Source organism: Cydia splendana, chromosome 13 (assembly GCF_910591565.1).
Source record: "Cydia splendana chromosome 13, ilCydSple1.2, whole genome shotgun sequence".
NCBI lineage: Eukaryota > Metazoa > Arthropoda > Insecta > Lepidoptera > Tortricidae > Cydia > Cydia splendana.
The window spans coordinates 6513114-6536587 of record NC_085972.1 but is presented as its reverse complement, the minus strand read 5'-3'; the positions used below and the strand labels follow the sequence as shown (position 1 = coordinate 6536587).

General features: G+C 37.2%; 1 protein-coding gene across 1 annotated transcript in view; it reads left to right on the top strand.

Annotated features, from left to right (window-relative positions):
- LOC134796418 (metabotropic glutamate receptor 2-like) overlaps window positions 1–19636 on the top strand; it is a 328723-nt gene extending 309087 nt beyond the window's left edge. The window contains exons 13-17 of the mRNA XM_063768622.1: window positions 6428–6590; window positions 8034–8247; window positions 17146–17297; window positions 18022–18133; window positions 19009–19636. Coding sequence (XP_063624692.1) covers window positions 6428–6590; window positions 8034–8247; window positions 17146–17297; window positions 18022–18133; window positions 19009–19166 — 799 coding nt within the window. The 3' untranslated portion in view covers window positions 19167–19636. The remainder of the gene's footprint in view (window positions 1–6427; window positions 6591–8033; window positions 8248–17145; window positions 17298–18021; window positions 18134–19008) is intronic.
- Window positions 19637–23474: the final 3838 nt, after the last annotated feature.

The window sequence follows — 23474 nt, the reverse complement described above, 5'->3', positions numbered from 1 at the left end:
AAGCGGTAGAAATTTTACAGGTGTCAGTGAATATCAAAAATACTCCAAATATGCTCTTAAATGTCTCATTTCATGATTAGTGCCGTTACTTTATTAGCTTTGGTTTCTAAACTCTTGGTGAGTCTGATAGTCAAGATTACCCACCCAGTAGTTCTAAAAGCAATTCCCGCTACTAATACATACATATGAAGGCATTAGCACGTATGCTTTAGAATGCGAATAGGTAATATGCTAATATACTCCGACTCTGTGCTTGAATACGTAAATAATGTGACATTACAAAAGGAAAACCGGGATTAGCTTAATAAACAGGTTGACTTCATAGTGATAATACAGTTTGACACATATTCAATTTTTAAAATTCCTTGAGTTTCTTTTTCATTATTTGACGCTTAAATACCAGTAGGTATGTATAGCTTGTATACCAGTAGCTGTTTTTTATATGATTACATTTGTTTTCAAGCTTAGATATATCACATACTCAACATTTTTCAAAAATATTGCTTGTGAATAGGTAGGTATATACGAGTATTTCACTACACCTTATAAAACAACACCTCATGACAGTCTAAATTCGACAAATAATAGTTGTATGTTGTGGACCGATATAACGAGCTTACAGTACCGCTTTGTCATATTCAGAAGCCAAAACGATCGAGTTTATTATACGTTTCCTGTCACTGGCATATTGATGAATACACCCTGTATCTCTCCATAATTTTGGCTATACATCTTCGTAATAGAAAAAAGTTATAATGCCTGTCAACCGAATATAACATATTTTAGGCCTTCGGCTATAAATTCACCGCTGTCATGTAAGCAATATATTTTATATGAAAGAAATAATGATATATGAACTAGCTACCCTTTTTAACGCAGCTTAACGAAGTGACAGAACAAGGAAAGTTAACTTCGGTTAACTTAGACTTTCGTAGACTTTCTTTATTGCTACACTATCTAAGTAGGTACTTATATTTATATGGATTAATGACGGCTATAAATACTAGGCAATACAGTAGATAGAGTCTGGCTACTGAAATATTACACAAATGTTTGGCGGGAAATTCAAAAAATCTTGGGCTGGTCACACTTTGTGTAGTAGGAGTTATAGTTTTGATACTAGAAAATATTTTAGATTTTCTGTGCACACGTAAGGTACCTAAGGATATAAGTTAAATATACGTTGACGTGCACTCAAAGTCAACTCACATAATTTCTACCACTATGTAAAGTACAGTCAACGATAAACACATATGTTAACACTTTCTCACCATATACCATTGTAACAAGGCGAAAAATGAAATGTAGTGTAAATAAGACCTAGCTCGATAATACCGTAATATTAATCCATCACCAAAAACAATACATAAGTACTACGTCAAATATCTAAATGCTAAGTATCAAAATATTCATAGAGCACCAACCTCCTAATTTGTTTACATTTGTGTAGGAGTTGTAAACATTGCAGTTTTTTTGTTATACAACGCTACACGTCGACTTCGCACATTGTCGTAATTATTCAAGAGCTTAAATAATAGTTTGCGAACCTCACTCACTATAGACATTATTAATTTTATTTAAAATAAACCCCTTATAAACCGCAAACAATTTGAATGAATGACATAAATTGACAACTGACTTTTAGCTTTTTTTTTAATCATAGACAATTGGTGATACAACAACGAAATATCTGTCAACAATTTTTGGCTAGCCAGACTCTAGTCATCACGATTTTCGATACTTCCAGCCACTAGCCTCTGCCTATGACTTCCTCCGCGTTGAAATCGTGTGAATTATAAATATTAATGAAGTGTTATCATTATCAATTTACCATTATTTATAGGCCAAATGCCAATTCGAGCTTTAGTTATTCGATCTGTTTCCGATACGATGATCTGTCAGTGTCAAAAGGCCAGAGTTGGGCAAAAATTAACTTGAATAAGAATAAGAATAAAAACAGAAATTATATTCTTATTCAAATTGATTTGAATTAGAATAATTCTTACACTAGTTATTTTAGAATAAAATTAAGGTGAATAAATTATGTGACTTTTATTTTAAATGCCGAGTAAAAAACAGAATAATTATTCTAGAAGTGGGACTATTCTAAATAAGGTTTTATTCAATTAAAATGTTATTTAGAATTAAGTTAATTTTTGTAGTACAATTGGTTATATTTTGTAAGTTGATTTTCACCCTTCTATATAAAAGTCGGATTGATTTGATATTTGTTACTTTAGGTATAGTACCCATTGAAAACTTGCGCTATACACTATCTAGTTCTATCATCCGATCAGGGTGCTTAGCCAACATGTCAAACGTTGACGCTCCGTAGTGTTGCGCATAGTCTCTCTCTATCACTCTTACGTATTAGTGCGATAGAAAGACAGAGATAGCGTTTCGTTGTCGTAGCGCAAACGATTGGCATGTTGGCTGTGCACCCAAGGTGCCTAGCCAAGATGACAATTTTCGTTTTTAATTTAATAAACAAAATCTTGGGGTACAATTTAGCTGTTCAGGGGGCCTAGCCAATATGCCAATCGCTTGCGCTCCGACAACGAAGCGCTTTCTGTCTCTATCACTCTTACATATTAGTGCGATAGAGAGACAAAAATAACGTTTTGTTGTCGTGGTGCAAACGTTTGGCATGTTGGTTACGCTCTCAAGGTGCCAAGCCAAGATGCAAATTTTTGTTTTTAATTTAATAACCAAATCATTAGGTAAATTTAGCTGTTCTGGGGGCCTAGCTAACCACCGCATAAGGCATAAGGTCCACCGATAGTGCGTTAGAGAGACAAAGATAGCGTTTCGTTGTCGTAGAGCAAACGATAGACATGTTGGCTATGCACCCAAGGTGCCTAGTCAAGATGACAATTTTTGTTTTTAATTTCATAACCAAATCTTTGGGTACAATTTAGCTATTCTGGGGGCCTAGCCATTATGCCAATCGCTTGCGCTTCAACAACGAAGCGCTTTCTGTCTCTATCACTCTTACATATTAGTGCGATAGAGAGGCAGAGAGAGCTCTTCGTTGTCGGAGCGCAAACGATTGGCATAATGGCTAGGCCCCCAGAATAGCTAAATTGAACACAAAGATTTGGTTATGAAATTAAAAACAAAAATTGTCATCTTGACTAGGCACCTTGGGTGCATAGCCAACATGTCTATCGTTTGCGCTACGACAACGAAACGCTATCTTTGTCTCTCTAACGCACTATCGGTGGACCTTATGCCTTATGCGGTGGATGTACAGTTAACATTGTGGGTGATGGTACTAATTATTAGTACCTATGTCCAAATTAGTGTTAATGAACTGGAGTATATAAGAAATGAATTGTTTCACCATGTTTATTATCAGGAAGAAATTTATATAACAGAGTGATAGAGACAGAAAGCGCTTCGTTGTTGGAGCGCAAGGGATTGGCATGTTGGCTAGGCCTATAGAACAGCTAAATTTACCTAATGATTTGGTTATTAAATTAAAAACAAAAATTGTCATCTTGGCTAGGCACCTTGAGTGCGTAGCCAACATGCCAATGGTTTGCGCTACGACAACGAAACGCTACCTCCGTCTCTCTATCGCACTAATATGTAAGAGTGATAGAGACAAAGCGCTTCGTTGTCGGAGCGCAAACGATTGGTATCTTGGCTAGGCTCCTAGACCAGCTAAATTGAACCTAATGATTTGGTTAGTAAATTAAAAATAATACGGTTACTGAAACTATGCGATATGCGACAGTCAATTTGTAAGATTTTATTCCATAAAATATGTATAAATTAGACAAGAGACTAACTACTATTACACCTACCTAGCTATACGCAGGGCCGGATTAACCCTAAGTCAAAGTAGGCAACTGCCTAGGGGCCCCGTCTCGGCTAGGGGGCCCCGGCGGCTCAGCACGCACCAAATTAAATTTTGTTTCATAGGGTCAAAATTAATGAGTAATTTTTTTTCTTTTAATAATGAGTATGCTTTGTTATTGTTCTTTTTCGATCCATTCTTTAAATTAATGAAATACTGTAATAAAATTGAAGCATTACGTTACAGTTTACGGGGCGTATTCTGCGTACCTGTTGTAAAAGTTGTAATAATAGGGGTTTTCAGGAAAAATGGTTCACTTTTTTTCGAACAACCAACAACTTTTGGGTTATTTCGACTCACGAGGACTATTGATTAGAATCACGAGGACTATTGATTAAAACAAAGAAAAAGAAAGAAGACGAACGTGTCCCCAGTTTTTCATTTTCATAGGAATGCTCGACCTTCAAGGCTCACTTTTTACCTCAATTTACCATTGGTTTGTGTTTTTTTATGTTTTATTTATTATTGGGTGTTCCACATCTCCTCTACTTCAGCTTAGCCTTTGGCCTCGCTGCGCCAAGCTCGGCCTGCGGTCTCGTTTTTTAATACAATGGACATTGGTTCGTGTCTGTGCTCAGCTATTCATCCTGAAGCCTGATGAATCATGGCTTTGACTTCGCATGAAAGCTCGCCTCACTGGGGCACTTCGGACTTTTAGGCCCAGATGAAGATCGATACCCGGCCTTTTAACACGCTTTCACAATTTGCGATATTGTTATCAAAAAATTTCGCGTTCGCTGCGCTCGCGTTTATTTTTGCTTTTTTAGTTGACCCCGTATCATCTACATGTTAGCTTGACTGGTAAATGAATAGAGTTAGACCAAGTCTGCAATGATTTTGGTAGCATACGCAGTGCAAGTGTTATTTATACGTCATAATTTCATAGAAGTTTAATATAACACTTGCACTGCGAGTGCTATCAAAATTGTTGCAGGCTTATCATGGTCTAACTCGAGTAATTTAAGTAATTTTAACATATGGAAATTCTTTATTATTAGGTTGATTCTAATCATGTGGCTCGGCGTATGGTCTTATGGTCGGACAATCGCTTTTCAGCCTCGCAAAATATTAACTATTGAGAAAATCAACTTTGGGGCACTAAGTAGTTGAGCTTAGCCTTTAGCCTCGCTTAAAATTTGCCATTAGAGGTATGATAGAAAGTGACGCTGAAGCTCACATCTTTGGTATTCCACTGGGAATGGCCTTAAGCCTAAAGGGCTCTCCCCACACTTGACGCGACGCGGGATCGGCAAAAACCGATACAATAAAGCTTTATGTCCACGCAATAAGAGCGAAAAAGACATCGTTCGATTTGGATCGGCTCGGCCGACGCTTGAAGATTGAAATTAAAAACGCAAACTTATTTCCCTGTTCTGAATATGCTGTGTGCAGAATTGATTGTATTAGGGGGCCCCGAGCCTCGCACTGCCTAGGGGCCCCGACATGCTTAATCCGGCCCTGACTATACGTAATTAGTATCTATACGGTACCCGGACTACATTTTTATTCGTGGAATATTCTTTCGAATAAAAATCATGATTATATTTATTCGATTAAGACGACGACGAAGAAGATTCTCATTCAATTTTTTCTCATACGAATTATTCCCGACCAAAATTATTTGAATATTTTTGACGGGAATAAAATCGAGATGATTTTATTCCTACGAATTCTTATTCAAATAATGATTTTATTCTTGAATGCCCAACACTGGTAAGGGCCCTTACGCACTTGCGGTTGGCCGCCTAGGCGGTTCGTTTGAGCGGCCAGCCGCCTGACGCGGTTGATATAGCGGCTGGCCGCTATGGCGGCCAGCCGCGATGGAACCGCGATGCTACCGCGTTAAGCGGCTGGACCGCTCGGCATTTTGGGTCCATTAACAAAATGGACGCCGTTGAGGTAGCTTGTGTTATATATTTGTACTACCTAAAAAAACTAAAGAAACATAAAAAAAGATACTGGATTAATCCTTTACTAGAAACACGCAACGAATTTGGCCAGTTCGCAAGCTGTTTTCAAGAAATGAAGAAGCACGAAGATAAATTTATTATCTCTATATCTACATGCTAAATAATATTGTAGTGGACGGATACGACGGCTACAAACTCATCGGCGGCTCGCCGCACCCTGAACCGCCAGTGCGTATAGGCAAGTTGGCGGCCAGCCGCGAAGCGGGCCGCAGCTCTTCATTCAACCGCCGCGGTTGAAATTTTGTGGCGGTTAAGTGCGTACGATCACAAGCGGTTGCATATTAAATTGGAAAAGCGGCTGGCCGCGCGGCCAGCCGCCCCCGCGGTTAACCGCTAGTGCGTAAGGGCCCTAAGGGCTAATATAGACGGCGCGCGAACTCGCATACGATTTTAGTTACATTGAGGACTATTAGTTACATCCAATTTAGCCGAGCAATCAAATATCACAATGTAATGAAACTCGCATGCGAGTTCTCGCACCGTCTAAATGAGCCTTAGGGCTGATTTAGACGGCGCGCGAACTCACATGCTCAAGGGCGAACTGAGCCCTACGAGTAATTCTTGTTTTTTGCTAAACTTCTTAGTTCATTTCCAGGTTCGGCACCGGTTTCTGCTTCACTGTGGTATACGCTGCTCTGCTGACGAAGACGAACCGCATCTCCCGCATCTTCAACGCCAGCAAGCATTCGGCCAAGCGGCCTATCCTCATATCGCCTAGCTCGCAGCTCGCGATATGTACGGGCTTGGTGTCTATACAGGTATGGTGCTCGGGTTTACAAGGCCGTTTAGGACCACCCCACACTAGCATCTTTTGAGCGTCAGCCGTGCGTGCCCGGGAGCGCAGATAGGTATATCGTGGTTATTGAATATTTTTAACAGAAAAAAAGTCATCGATGAGTTAGAATAGTTAGATCATAAATAACATAAACGCATTTTCAGAAGCGATTTTCATGTTAATAGCTTTTCTGCAAAAATTGTACCAGTTTTTAATGGTGCGTTTTATTTAGACCTACGCCTATTCGTGTTTTTTTCGATCAAGCTAAGGTTGTTAAATCAGATTTCAAATCGATGAATTTACTAGAGAATGGCCTCAAGATTGCTATTCATCTTTTTGGCATCAGTATATTGATCTAAAAAGCGCTACGATTTTACAAAAACTCTGCTGGCCGAACCTACATATATGGCCGAACGTACCTTAAATCAAACCTGACATTTGTAACGACTTGTTAATAGCCCATGTCTACTGCAGCGCTGGCAATGCACAAGTGCGATACTTGCCCATAAAACTAGGGAACTGCTATAGAAATAAGCCTCATAAAAGGCTCACTTCTATATAGGACTACTAAAAATTCTCATTCCTTTTTCTTTGTTTGAATTTCATAATTTCATTAACCACCTATTAGATTACTTTTAGTTTTTCTTAACCTTAGCCTACGAACTACGAAGTCGGCTGCCACGTCACAGGCTTAGCCTAGTGTGGGGCCACAGGATACCTAAACAATTTGTAAACAAGGTTCTTTTCAAATAAATATATTCTTATTCTTATTCTTATAAAATACGAGTCACTTTTGAATCCGAGTCACTAGTGAACTTGCACGTAGCGTACGTCGCGAAAAGTGTCCAATATTCTTTCTGGAGTATAAATCGTATTATACGAAGAGGCGAGTGAAACGAATGATGAATGGAAGGTATTACACATTCACACTTTCCTCAAGTATGGAGATAAGAATTTAAAATTTAAAATTTCTCTTGTAACTGAAACTGCTCGATTATACGTTATACGATGTGTTGTTGTATGTATGTGTGTCCCCTTGCTGCAAGATGTTAAAAAGTTAGACCTTTTGTTTGGCTTTCTCAAATTTTAATAGTTCAATTTTTACTTAAAGAGTGCGCTATTCATACTTTTAAGTATACAAATACCAAGACCATTCCACAAAAAAATAAAACCTGAAAATTTGCGAAGGTGGCGCCATCTAGCGCGGTATAAGCTTTGAGTTACCTAGTCGAAGCACCTTAAAAACTTCACGGTCCACTTGTCAAGGAAAGTTCCTATATCACGAATATAATTTTGTGTTACTTTTATTTCCGAAGTTTCGATGCAGGTCAATCAAAACTGATTCGCGAATCGCGATAGACCCGAAAAAAATATGTTTAAATATGTGTTCAAAACGCGAAATTATTAAACTTATTCGCTTTTCCAGGTGCTAATAGTAGTGGTATGGATGATAGTGGCCCCGGCCCGGGCCATGTTCCACTACCCGACCCGAGAAGACAACATGCTGGTGTGCGACTCGTACGTGGACGCGTCGTATATGATCGCGTTCTTCTACCCCATCGTGCTGATCCTCGTCTGCACGGTGTACGCCGTGCTCACGCGCAAGATACCTGAGGCTTTTAATGAGAGCAAGCATATCGGTAAGAATTCTTCGCGAATATACAGGCTGCCTAGCCAAGGTGACGATCGCTTGCGCTTCGCCATCGAATCGCTTTGTGTCTTTCTATCACTCTTCTCTGTGACAGTGACAGTTTCGTTCGCTACGTAGCGTTAGTGATCGGCATGTTGTGTACGGGGCCAGTTACGCTCCGTGATTGTTGAGCCATTTAGGTTTCCAGCTAAATTGGACATGCCATAGCGTAAGTATTGAACAAACAATTTAGCTGGGACTCTATGTGGCTGATTGATTGTGTGTGATTGATTGTGCGCTATTCACACACAGCAACAAGTTGCATATATCACGCACACACATGTTCTTTACTTAGTGTAAAAAAATATATGTCATTAGAATGGAAAGGCAAAACCACCTCCTAAATTTCCCAACTATGGCACAAACCTATAGGTCTGCTGTTAAACAAAATATTGGCCAGGAGATCAGACATCTATTTAGGTACTACCTTTTGGCCAGATTTGACAGACATCTGTTCTTATGGTTATCCATGTATGGAGCCGTCCCTAAATAAATAAATGATTGAAAAAAAATGTATGGGCCAAATGACAATATTTCTCCAAAACCGTTAATTTTCAGTGATTTTCATACTATATTAGGTACATGTAGATAAAATCGGTAGCTTTTAAAAGCCTCTATCAATGGCCTTCGTTTGCATACTGTACAACAATTTTAATGTACCTAAATAATGACTAGCAAACAAAACACGCTTCACGTTGCATGTTGTTGACTGTTTGAACAATATTTACAAATAATTTTCCCACTTTACGTATGGACACAATAATTGTCCAACCAAACCTAGGTACAATTTATGAACAGAATGTTCCCGAGAGTTCTGAATGGGTTTCCCAATTACTCGTATTTCAGCTGACTATTGATTGTTGGTTTCAACATAGACTAAAGAAAAACAAGACGAACAAAATTGAATAATTTATTCTATGTCAGTTTTTGACAGCAGTACCAGATGGCGCTGTACGGCGCAAAACTTATCGTAGTAACTAGATTGGCAAACGCTTTGATAAATTTCCTATGGGAGACGTTGGCGTGCAGCGGCAGTGCAGTTTTTCGTAGGAAATAACTCCACTTTGAAAGTCTTTATATTCCTTTTTCTATGATTCAGCGAAACCTAGGTGGTTAAAATATAACTATTTGTGTCAATTTCACAAATTGGGATGCGAAATATTGATTTAGTCAGCGGTTATTGGAACAACAAAGGCGCGACCGAACATTATTGTTTACTTTTAGTTAAAGCGAAATAATTGGAGCATGTAGGTACCTGCTATAGCGGTCTGTGGTCGAATCAAACAAAGCTACTATTCGTTTACTCTTTATTTTTCATAGAAAGTGGCCCCACCAGACCGTCCAGACCACTAATTATTGGGATAGGTACTCGTTAGTAATAAATAATAAGACAATACTAAGATGAATCTAAATATAGTATTTTTATAGGACATTCTTACACGGAGTGACTAAGTCCCACAGTAAGCTCAAGAAGGCTTGTGTTGTGGGTACTCAGACAACGATAATTATATGTATGTACATAATATATAAATACTTAAATACATAGAAAACAACCATGACTCAGGAACAAATATCTGTGTCATCAGACAATAAATGCCCTTACTGGGATTCGAACCCAGGACCATCGGCTTCACAGCCAGGGTCACTACCCACTAGGCCAGACCGGTCGTCTATAGTATAATAGGCTAAATAATAAGAATATGGTAACTACAGGATTCGCGCCCCCTGCCTACTTACCTAACACGCAAAAACAGATATTGCTATATATGTCGTTTTATGATGTTACAATTTCCATACCCCAATCTTGTCCTCTTAGGCCTCGACTGATTCTAAAAGCTTAAGCTGAGCTTAAGGCGAATGCCTTAAGCTTAAAATTGTTTATTTCTTGCTATTGCCACCGACTCTAGTTTAATCGAGTTAGCTTGTTTTTGTTTTTAGTTTGTTAAGCGCTCTTTGATAAACTAACCGGTCTGATAGGTGACGTTGTAATTTCGTTTACGTAGTATAGTCTAAGCAATAAAGAAATTGGTCCCAGCATTAGTTGCTTAGTGAAATAACTTAAAATACGATAGTGTAAGGCCAAGAAATGTTGCATGATTTGTTGAAAGTATATCATATTTATCTTCGTTCGGAAAATTGCTCGGCAATATTTACTTATTTGACCTGAAATATTAGCGTAGGAAAAGTAGACGTATTTAAAAAAATTTTACTTCTGTTGTTCTCTCTTCAAACCGTATTTTAACATAGTATCATTAAATTTCCATTACGAGTTGCTCAGGAAAAAATATGGAAATTAAATAACTCGCTCTAGACGACATACCTATACTCGTATGTAACATGATGTAGGTAGGCAGGTATTGTAAAGGACCACCTTTACAGTCAAATACTTTGACTTTCACATTACTTTGAACTCGCCCCATCCCAATCAAAGCAAATATCATTTTTTGATTCATTATAGAAGTGGAAACCAATACATAAGCATGTTGTAATAGATTTGTATGAATATAAGCGAAAGTTCAAAGAAAGTTCTCCCGACCTAGGTGGCCTATCCTTACCTCCAAATTAATTTCGGTCACCCAGACATATTATATCGTAAATACAAAGGCTCTACAATAAGTCTCAAAATCAGAATCCTCAGCTCCTCAAGCCTTATTCCCAACAGTCCCAACTCAATCAGACCCCGCATGTCAACACCTCGCATTGTCTCAATCACATCAGTGCGACGACCCACCCCCGTGTCAACAACGCATTGTCCCACACAATGCTGTCGAACAATGGGCACGACTGGGTCGTCGCTTATCGACTTCATTATGCTTTAGAATCTATAGACAGATTAGAGACTAGGCTCTGATAAAGCATTAGGTTTCGACATTTACTTGTCAAAATCATTTTAGTAGGTAAATTCTCGTAATGTTAAACATTATATGACGTTTAATTATTAATAAAACCGGCCAAGTGCGAGTCGGACTCGCGCACGCGCACGTTTGTTGTATGGGAACCCCACTTATACAGGGTGTCCCTAGCCATTGGACAAAGCCGAAATGTACATATGCATTAGGGTATTTAGAACCAGTATACAAAGTATCATAACAATCGGTGTAGCGGTTACGAAGAAATTAACAAATTACGATTTTTTTACTTTGGAGCGTTAGTTGTATGTGTTAGCTAGCTAGCTAGTAGCTCCTGAGCCTTCCTGAGGTAATAAATAGTATGAAACCTTCTTCGACCGTTTTGATTATCTTTTTATTTATGACATTAATAAAATTCTGACTTTTGACAAATGTCATCATTGCCGCACATTTTCATACAAATTGTCAAAAGCACTGCCAATGATTAATACACTTTTTGTTGTCGATTATTGGAAATAACTTTTGTTTGATAATTTATTTTTTTATCTTCTAATTAAAAATATATTACCGTTAGAGCATTTCTGAGAAGTAACCCTACGTGGGATTTCAGGGTTTGTCCAATGGCTAAGGCCATCCTGTATATTTATTTTATTCTGTTTTTAGTACCTATTTGTTAATGTTATAGCGGCAACAAAAATACATTAATATTCGAAATGTGACCGAAACGATTAAGAAAATTTCAACTGTCAAGCTATCACAGTTCATGAGAAAACAGACAGACGGACAGAGGTGTCTTAGTAATAGGGTCCCGGTTTTACCTTCCTGGTACGGAACCCTAAAAAGGTACCCGTTTGTGAAGTACCTTGTACGCACAACATAATATATTACATAGTGAGTATATATGTACATACATAGACAATCAAATAGCTAGTCGAAGCAAAAGCCACGAAGAACAAAGCTATTCAGCTCGCCGGGCGACCCACAGTGTTCGATTTCCCTCAAAAAATTTCCCTATGCTGTTAATTGCATAAATCAATCAAGGAATGCATTTGAAATGCAAGACTAGAACACCAAGAAGTCTATTTCAAATACTTTTTTTTATAAAAAATAAATTATATTTCATGACCTTGACATCGAAAAATTACTAAATAAATTCTACAACAGTATCTGATGAAGAAGTCGCTTTTTAATCAATGTAGTACGATAAAGAAGCCTTTGGCGCATATTTTCTAGTTCTTAGTTTTGGAATTTACCCTCTGCTTACCGAGTTATTCATATAAATACAGATTTTATATTTCATTTTTTTTCTCCTGAAAAACTCAAAAGTGCGACTTGTAACTAGCACTGAAAGATGGCTCTTAACTAGGTCTATCACTGGTAAAAAAATCACGTTCCACTATCGCGGTGTTTGGGAGTTACGTATAAAGGTCAAATTATACTTTTTAGGGTTGTTACTTAAAGGTCAAACAAATATGAAAGGTCGGAGTAATTAAAAAATCTGATTAAATTAAATTAAGGAACAACATAAGAAACTTTATTTATATTTATTTATTTAACCTTTATTGCACAATACAAGAAATTACAAATGGCAGACCTGCCAAAAGGCATTCTCTACCAGTCAACCATTGGGCCACGCAGAAACTTTTAAGTGCAGTGCACTTTGTTAAACAATAAAGTCATTAAATTCAGAAAAGAAAGAAAGAAATTCAGAAGTCAAGTTATAGTTTCTTTTCGCAAGTTGGTCTCAGATTTTATGTATTTTGTGGCTCATACAAATCATTTTCATTTTCGAGAACTAACGTGCAGTCGTCAACATGGGATGGATTTTCATCACCGTCTATTAACGAAGATCCATCATTAGCTAGATCTTCATCATCGACTTCAGCCTCTTGTAAGTTTTCTTCATGAATCGGCTTCAGAAGTTCACGAACTGCTTCTGGTAGACTAATCCTACTGGACGATTTTTGGCGTTGTCTGTAGTGTGCCATAGACACGAACGGATCTGATGATTCTAGTGCACGGTGAAAGAGATCTATCATAGTTTTTCTCCTGTTCATTTTCCGGCAATGGTGTTCCCTATCTGACCGCCAAAATTTATTGCGCGATTCGGCCGCTTGCTCTGAGAGCATACCAACAGGAAGAGAACATGAATCTATGATCTCTTCGCCGTGTACTAGAATTTTGTGTACCGTTACAGTCATCGGATGCCATTTATATGACGACTTCTTCACATACCTTTCCGCGAGCGTACGGCAAAAAGTACCGAACTTTTTTGCATCGATAGGATACTCGCAAGATATGGCGACAAGTATAATATGTAATCCGTCGATTAACCACGCATCAAGACCTAATATCTCAGTAAATATGGCACGATATTTATCGGATAGTGCTGTCCGGGCTGAATTGCCATCATTAGTTGTACCTGAATTAGGTTTTACTACGTCCACCAATAATCCTATCTTTTTTCTTATTTCAGATTGAATAAGTTTTTTTCGTTCTTCAACAATTTGGCCTTCCCTGCTACTCTTCTTGATTCGCCATTTTCGAACTGAAGGGTCGTTTTTATAACTCAGATGTAATAGAAACTCTAAAATTCGAATCCACGCATGAAGTGGATTGATACCGTGTCGCATATTTTCTTTTATAGTTTCTTTTGTGTATGACATTTTCAAATCATTAAACTGACTCGCAGTAAGCTTGCAAAAGGGACATCTTAACTGTGAAAGCGTTCTAGTAATAGCGTTGAGAACTTTGCCATCAATTATACTTAAAGTTAACTCACAAACAAATATGATATGGTGCCCTTCTGAAGTTTCTACAGTAATTGGAGGTAAACTTTTAATTTGCTCTTCTACAGACGCTTTTTCCTCAAGAATAAGATTAGTAGTTTCTTTTCTGTATTGGATGTGGAGAGGCCGACAAAATCTATACGACTGGGGTGTCGGGTTGAGCCAGGCAATAAAATGTTTGTCGATTACCATACGTAAAGGCAGGAAAGTTGTGGCAAAAAGACTACTTTCGTTTTTGGAAATATCTTCGCTTGATCCTGGGAAATGTTGCTTATACAATGATTGGCCTGTGCTTCCGTCGAAACCCCAGGACCCTTCAAATAGGCACGAGACTTCTTGATTGCCTTTCCTATTACAGTATTCGACAAAACTAGCATCACAACTTCGAACAAGTCGTTGAATAGTATGCGCAAGTAAACCATGCAACGAAACTGATGCTTCTATTTCCGACACATATATTTCTTCTGCTGGATAACATGATTTTCTTGCATTTAATAAATCCTGGTAAGGTGGGTAAGCAGGATAACCCCGACTCTTTAAATCTTGTCTCAAAAGTTTATAAGTCTCCACACTCAGTTTTCTGTCTATAATGAAACCTAATGCTTCTTCTGGCGAATAAGGTTTTGTTATCGTAGAAATTTTTTTCAAAACTACAGATGGTTCTTTTGGTGATTTCAGACAAAGTTTTATAACATTTTCTAAATCTTTTGAAGCTTTTGGAGTGATTTTGCTTCCATTGTCTGAAGTAATCGTCGACGCAAAAGATTTTATCACTTTAGCTTGAGGTTCACCTTCCAGGGACTTCATGATCTGTTTTCTAATTTTAAGGTCTTGTTTATAACTTACACTAGGATCATTGGTTGATTTAGAAGATCCCAATGATGACATGCCAGTTGAATTCATGAGCGTTACGTCGGACTGTGTGACGTCCAATGCTGTGGATTCCGGGGGTACTTCAGTACTGCATCCTTCACCGGGTGTATCATTGTTCATGGCAACCGTTTCCAATGGTTGTGAAGTACTGCACATCTCACTGAATGTCGGAAAGCGTGCAGTAACCCTCTTAAATTCGAGCGGTATGTCGTCAATGAATTGTTTGTTCAAGAAAACGCCATGCTTGTCTTTGAACCTCTTTTTGTTCCTGTTGCATTTTTTGTAAAAACTCATGGCTTTCCTAAGAAATGGGTGAACAACTAAGCGTAAAAGTGTATCTTCTTCGCTGGGAGAGAGATCTTTAAGGTCTTGACCCATTTCTCTGAAAAGTACGGTAGTCAAATCTGATGATGATAGGTCGTCAGGTGCTCCGTTTTTTTTTTATTTTTTACTTTCTGCGTAAAAGCACTCAAAAATATGATATCGCGTACAACCTCCTTGCATATTTGCGGTTACTTCCGGAGTTTGAGAAGTACCGGCTGTGGTGCAGTCCACAGCATCGTTAACCACTCGTCTAACAACAAATAATTTTATTTTCAAACGTATCTAACGTAATCGTGCTAACTAATATTGTTGTACTGAATTAATTATTCAATATAATTTCAATACTTGTCACAAGTGACTCGACACCGTCAATGTCAGATATCGGTTGTTTATACTTGTGATAAGTATAAATGAAAGAGGTTTGCACACAATTAAATGTATTCAAACTTAGCCATTTTGATAATGATGGATAAAATTGTTTTTTACGATTAGTCGATTTTTAATTAATCACTAGCACTGGTGCACTTTTGCCCCCGTCAATCCAGTGTTCCTGTATTTTTATTTATGTACCTGGAGTATGTCTAAACAATATACAGTTTTGTAATAGAGGAAAATTTTGAATTAATTCTTACTAAAAATTAAAGGTCAAGTTGAGGGTCAACCCTAACACTGTATTTTTAAATTCGATAACTCTCAAACGCCGCGATAGTGGAACTTGATTTTTTTACCAGTGGTAGACCTAGTTAAGAGCAATCTTTCAGTGCTAGTCACAAGTCGCAATTTTGAATTATTTAGGAGTTAAAAAATGAAATAAAAAATCTCTATTTATATGAATTACTCGGTAACCAGAGGGTAAATTCCAAAACTAAGAACTAGAAAATATGCGCCAAAGGCTTCTTTATCGTACTACATTGATTAAAAAGCGACTTCTTCATCAGATACTTTTGTAGAATTTATTTAGTAATTTTTCGATGTCAAGGTCATGAAATATAATTTATTTTTTATAAAAAAAAGTATTTGAAATAGACTTCTGGGTGTTCTAGTCTTGCATTTCAAATGCATTCCTTGATTGATTTATGCAATTAACAGCATAGGGAAATTTTTTGAGGGAAATCGAACACTGTGACCGTTCTAATTGGGCCCGCATTCTGCGATCAATATTCAACACCAATACAATATCAATTCAATATAAGATCTACGCCGACCGGAATCCCATCCATCGTCTATGATTAATCCGGTTTGACGACCGGTCTGGCCTAGTGGGAAGTGACCCTGCTTGCGAAGCCGATGGGTCTAAGTATATGAGTATGTATTTATCTATATAAGTATGTTTATATCGTCGCCTATAGTACCCATAGTACGTATACAAGCTATGTACGTATACAAACTAATCGAAATATCTCCCATGTTTTACATTATTAACTAGAGTCACACACAACACCTCTTTTTCGCTATCTGGACATATATGGCACTCTAGTTAATAATGTAAAACATGGAAGATATTTCGATTAGTTTAAATTATCCCGCAGTCTAAATTGGCCTCCTGTACCTTTTATAAATATGAATCTTAGTCCCCAAATAGGTATTTATTTATTTGAAACACTTGCACATGCACATGACACACACCACTCATAGCATTCCATTTTTACCGTCACGATACATAAGTCTCTGTAGATTTAAGTAGTGACTACTACGGATGATACAGTTTTAGCAGTTACCTACTCTTCCGTAGGAGCACTACTCACACATTTTACCAGCGCCGACATCTCAAATCACAATAAGAAATTATCGCCATCAACGTAGAATAACGGTTGTCTAGCACAGAACAGAACGTAGAATGAAGCAAGTGATAGAAAAATTCTTCTCACTGATCAGATGACGGGAATTCTCAGTTGTTTAGACTTCAGAGAGACTGAAATTTATAATTTAGTAATCTAACGAATTTTAGCGAATGAAAGTTGCGGCCATTAGATATTTTTTTTCGCCATTATAATAAAAACCATTTCGTTCCAGGGTTCACCATGTACACGACATGCGTGATCTGGCTAGCCTTCGTGCCTCTCTACTTCGGTACCGCGAGCCACGTGCCCCTGCGTGTCACAAGCATGGCTGTCACCATATCGCTTAGTGCCAGTGTCACCCTTGTCTGCCTGTTTTCACCTAAGGTACGACTACAGCACATTACGGTGTACGGCCAGGCCACATTATATTCATTTGCTTATCAAATTTGTCATAAGAATTCTTTCATTCATTGTCATAGACATCCAAGAACAATTTATAATTGTTTATTACAAAGGATTCCCAATAATAATAAGCTCAGCCCTTTTATACGTTCTACCTACTACTCTTGCACGAAATGAATTAGCCTATAGTCCCCAATATTGCATTCGAACTAAATACAGAATTAGCCATAATCAGGGGTCGGAAACCGGTATTTTCTTCATACAAAAATACCGGTATTATTACGTTCTTTTTCGTTCTTTGGTTTATTATTTCATTTTAATTGGACAATCTTATAATACAAAGTCTTTACCCACATACATGATTCAGTCCTACGTAAAGAGCATAAAATAATTCAAAATATTGGTATATTTCGGGGTTTTTTTAAAATACCGGTTCTGAGCCCTGGCCATAATACCCAGAGCTTCATAAAATTGCACATCTTTAATTAATTTTACAACCCGTTTGCTTGTCTGCAACTCTTCGCTGGAGGCACCCGGATCCAATAATAAAGACATTATAGATAGCATAACAGAACAGTTATTTAGCTCTTTTTTTTCAAGCTAGTTCTCCGTCATTATGTCGTTGTAGCCTACACTTTGAGGCTTGAACAACGCATAACACTTGCTAAGATTTAATGACTCACTAACTTGATATTGTGTGTTCCAGTTGTACATAATCCTGATCCGGCCTGAGCGCAACGTGCGCCAGAGCATCATGCCGGTGCGCTACAGCAGAAAACCGGCGCCCGCGCACGCCGTGCCCCGCTCGGCGAGCAAGCGTAAGTGTGACCTCTGTTTTCAGAAATAACGAAGTCGAATTCCAATAACCAACTTCCATGAGACACAGACATATTAAATATATTAAGAACGGATCACGTATTGTGAGTCGAAAAACGCTAGATTAGCCCGCGCCGAGTCATCGGCGGGCGCGGAGGGCTTGCGGCCCGCAGTCTACGCCGGTCCGTTACCGTCAACGCAAGATCCTAATGACACTCTTCGGTACGGAGTGCACATGTCGAGCGTTTTTCGGCTTAAAATACGTGAGTGACCCGTTCTCAATATATTTAACGACGTTGAATGTTTGAAGGACCACAACTGTTACTGAACGCTCAATGATAGGTACTAAACGTTCAGCTACTGAGCGATGAGCAAAAATCCTTCCGTCGCCAATAATCTACCGGCTGCGCCATTTAGTTTTTGATGTTTTAATGAAATTCCGAACGTATCCACCTGTGGATACTGACCAATAATTATTAGACCACGCCCGTTTTACCTTAAGCCAGCAACACGAAATGAACTCGCTGTAAACTTTTTATTAGGTATAATATTTAATAATATATTAGTTATATTACACTCAATACAGGACAACATAGGGTAATTCGTCAATTACTGGCCACTGTTTAATAACTGGCCACCTTATACTAAAAATGAATTCTATTCACCTTTAAACAGAATTGTTAAGTATAAAGTGGCTAGTTACTGCAGGGTGGCCAGCTATTGAAACCTTATACTAAAATGAATTCTGTTTATAGGTGAATAGAATTCATTTTTAGTTTAGGGTGGCCGTTTGGCGATTTACCCTATTATCATTAAAAATACATTTCAAAACAGTGAGGTAAAAAAAGTACCTAAGTATTAATTTTTCACATTGCAGGAGCAATATGTGCCGACAAAGAAACCCAGACGGAACCAGCAGACTTCACCAAGCTAGCCAACGGTCAAACGTGCCAACTAGTAGACAAAGAACAGAAAGAGAAAGAAGATAAAATTAGCAACGTCAAGATAATCAATAACAAGCCAGAGGCATTATAGCAACGAGAATCCACGAAATCATTGAACGAGTACCCTAGAGTAAATAATAACGATGTTTTAAAGAGGAGATCTTGCTCTTGTAAGGGCAGGACACGGAAACCGGTTGTTGTATAAATTGTTTTCTTTACACCTTACAAACTACTTCAGCTAAATTATACATTGTAAACTGAAATACATCGATGTCATATACTAAAGAAAAGCGCAAGCAATCCAGTGCCGGAGGCTGGATTCGAACCGGCGTCTTCACTAACGAACGCCCTGGACAGCTATAGAACCCATCACGGCCCCCGGGCCTTAATTGTAAAATATACTTACATTGTTTAAAGGAAAGTCAGATCATTAACAATCGCATAGGAGATAATTAACAAACTTGTCTCAGATTTTAATTATGATTGATTTTGAGTGTAGCATCAATTCTGAGAGCTTCACCATGATTTCCTCCATTACTTGACCGAGTCTTTTTTATTGATATGTACTTACTTTATTTTTATATACTCAAATATGGCAAGGATTTAGCTGACGCAAAGTCCATGATTAAAAATGAAAACAAAATGTAATTACTGACCACACATGGACCACCTATACCCAATTGTCATAATTATAACAGTGTTGTCGATGCTGATACATATTAGGTAACTTTTAAAGAATTTCGGACCATTCCATCTTATATGTATAATTATTAATTTTAACAGTCTATCTACCTACATAATAGGCAAATTGAGATTTTAAACTAATATTGTCTTTCGATTCCTTAAAAACTTGTTCATTGCAGGGACCGTTACCGGTATAACTAAAAATCAAAATATCTCATAGCTTTCACATTATTTCTTTGATATTATAGAATAGTAGTTAGGTAAGGATAATGATTGATCAGATTAGCTAAATTAAGTGCTAAAATATACATAAACAACTAAGATACCGAAATTGAATACCGGTTAATTTGTATGAAAAATATACCGGTATTCGGACCCTGGTTTATTGACAGAAATTCGACAGGTATGTTGTTATTGAAATACCTACAAAGGTAAAAAAGATGTCACTAAACAAAAAACATGGTCTAGATTTTTTTTAAGATAGTCAATTGGAAGAAAGCAATTTTTATTTTGTTTAATTACTTATTACTTTGCAAAAAATATTTAAAAAATTGTTTTTATGTACGTTTTATTCAAAATCCCTGAAATTATAGGCTCGATTATTAAAATAACAGGCCATTGGTGAGGCCCGCGATCTATATTAACAGTTATCCATATTAAAAGTCGAACCTATACATATAATCACAATACATAAATCGAAAAAATTCAAATGAAGCCTTTCATATAGCTGTGGTTCATCTACGTCAAATTGTATGAAAATCGGGACTAAACTACGTTTGTATTGTATTGCGAAACGGTCGCCCACTTTATTCCTCTTAATCGTGAACGCTAATAAAAAAAATTTAAAAATGTGTGTTGTCTGATTGAGAGTTGTGAACACAAATATAATATTTTATTTTCGCAAAATGTTACAATTTATTTAATCTGTATTTTTCACATAGCTTGGGTACGGTGACAGCTGTCAACTCAATATTTTTTTGCGTTTTAAAGTTAGAAATTGTATGGAGATGACAGCTGACACCGTACCCAAGCTATGTAAAAAATACTATATGTAGTTTGAAACTTATCTATAGATCGACCTATAAATCTATAAGTATTACCAAAAAGAATAAAGTTACATATGTAGTACCTACCATCTTTCCCTTCGTAGTTTAAACTTCGAATCCTTCGAATTTTCGTACGTTTCTTATCCCTACTACATTAAAACTTATAAATTCGAAAGTAACTCTCTCTGTGTCTGTTACCTCTTAACGCTGAAACTGCTGAACCAATTTAGATGATGTTTGGTATGGAAATAGTTAAGCCTGGGGAAGAACATAGGATAGTTTTTATCAATCATCATCATCATTCCACGCACGAAGTCGCGGGCAGAAACTAGTTATTAAATAAATTCCTAACGAATCTTCCTACAGTTTATAATAAAATAAGAATAAGTAATACCTACCTATGGGATTTTAGAAAAACTGGTACCATTTACTTTTTTTTTTAACCATCAACTTTTGGGTTATTTAGACTCAGAATCACGAGTACTATTGAATGAGACAAAGAAAAAAAGTGTCCACAGTTTTTATTAAAATTTTGGGTGTTACAGAACTGACATTTTTTTGGGACACATTTTTTTTCTTTTTAAATCGCTAATCCTCGTGATTCTGAGTAGAAATAACCCAAAAGTTGATGAATTTTGGAAAAAAGTTAATGGTACACTTTTAAGTGAAAATGCCCATATACGAAATATATTAATAATGTAATTTTTATCGTGTATTATATAAAAGAAACGCTTCCATATTTAAATCATTCAAATATTTAACGAATATTATTATAAATGTACAGTTTTTATATCATATCACATTTATTAAGTGTAAAAATCTTGTAAATACTATATTTATTACATAAACTAATTGTAAATATACTTGTATTTCGAAGACAAATAGTGATAATTGTATATAATTGTCTATAAGCTACCGTTTACCAAAATTAAGTGTATTCAAAACCTATGTTAGGTAAGTATGTTCGTATTACAAATAAATAATAGATAAATTTAAAGGATAGTGTATACGAGTTGAGCTCTGAGCCAGGACAGTAGCGCTAAGTGTATTTTTAACCGACTTCCTTTCCCGGGAGGAGGTTCTGTATTCGGTTGTAGGTTTTTTAATGTATGTTCGCCGATTGGACCATCATTTTAAGTATAAAAAAAATTAACTTAGGTTATCATCAGTGTGTTAAATATATAAAAGCCATAAAAATGCAGAGTTTTACTCGCTCAACTTTCTTTGTACCTACATACTTAATACAATTCCTAAGCAACGAAAACTAAGTACCACACATAAGGTAGGTACATAGATATATGTTACTTAAATATCCTTGCCAAGTTACATGTCATTTCAGCAAGTCATTATGTTACTTGAAAATCCATGGACAGTTTCATGTCATTTAGAGCATTCAGATATTTATATCGAAGCGACCGAGGTGCTCAAAGATAGGTATCTAAACACGCACTCTAACGCCTTGACCATAGAGGCGTGTTCAGATTTTTGTGACCACCTTGGCCGCTCTGTTACATCTGATGGCGACTGTAAAGTGTTGTCATAAAGTTAAATTTAACGCCATCTGTCTGACTCGAGGTGCACTTCCAAAAATCTGGGCTCCTGGGACGGTAGCAAAAACTTTTTCACCACACCAGCTCGGAAATTAAGGCTTACTTTGCACTTCAAAAACTGATAGCAGAGTTGCATTTTATTCACATGTGAGGCAAAATAATCAAATGCAATTTTTGAGTAGTTTTCTTATGTTTGCTGGTAGAATTGACTTTTAAATGATGATTTTGGATGATAAATATGTAATAACATTCATTTGGGTTTGATTTTGTTTGATAATTGACATTTAATATTTGCTTTGTGTTGGTGTGGTGAAAAATTTTGTGTTTTACTCGGGGGCAAATTTTGTTTAACCCTCGTGCTTTAAAACCTTCGCAACGCTCAAGATTCCATTTTTCAAACCACTCGCTACGCTCGTGGTTCAATTTTAGAATCTTTCGCTTGCTCGGGTATCAATATTAACACGAGCGGTTAAACAACAACTTTGCCCCCTTGTAAAACAAATAACTATTAAACCTAAACTATATAGCTACGAGTATATATTGACTTCACATTACTCGCGATGCATTTCACGGCTAAATGTCTATAGCCCCCTCCAGACTAAGCGCGTGAATCGCGGGCGAACCCGCGAACGCAAGTGTGGAGTCGATTTTCGCAGACAGCGAAATCGACTCCACACTCGCGTTCGCGGCTTCGCCCGCGATTCACGCGCATAGTCTGGAGGGGGCTTATGAATTTTACATATCATACATATTTAAATTGGTTCTCTTAAAAAGCTCTAATGATTTCAATAAAACTCACAAGACGTAAAATTCATTTTCCAGTGTTTTCGCGTACTTGGAGAAAACACTTCTGCAAGTAGGTACTGTAGGTACCTAATTATTTAATTCGCCCATGGAAATTGCTCAACCTGTACCTACATCCCTTAAACAGCACTATATTTAAGATGTTCCCTAGTTATTTGTTATATAACTTAGTTACTACTGTCTTTAGCTCAACTTGTATATGCAAGATATGGAATACGATAATTTAAGAAAATAAAGGGCGTTGATGTTTTCAAGTTTGTTTTCATTACCGAACCACAGTATAATAAAGAGTACTAACGTACAGTATGGACACTC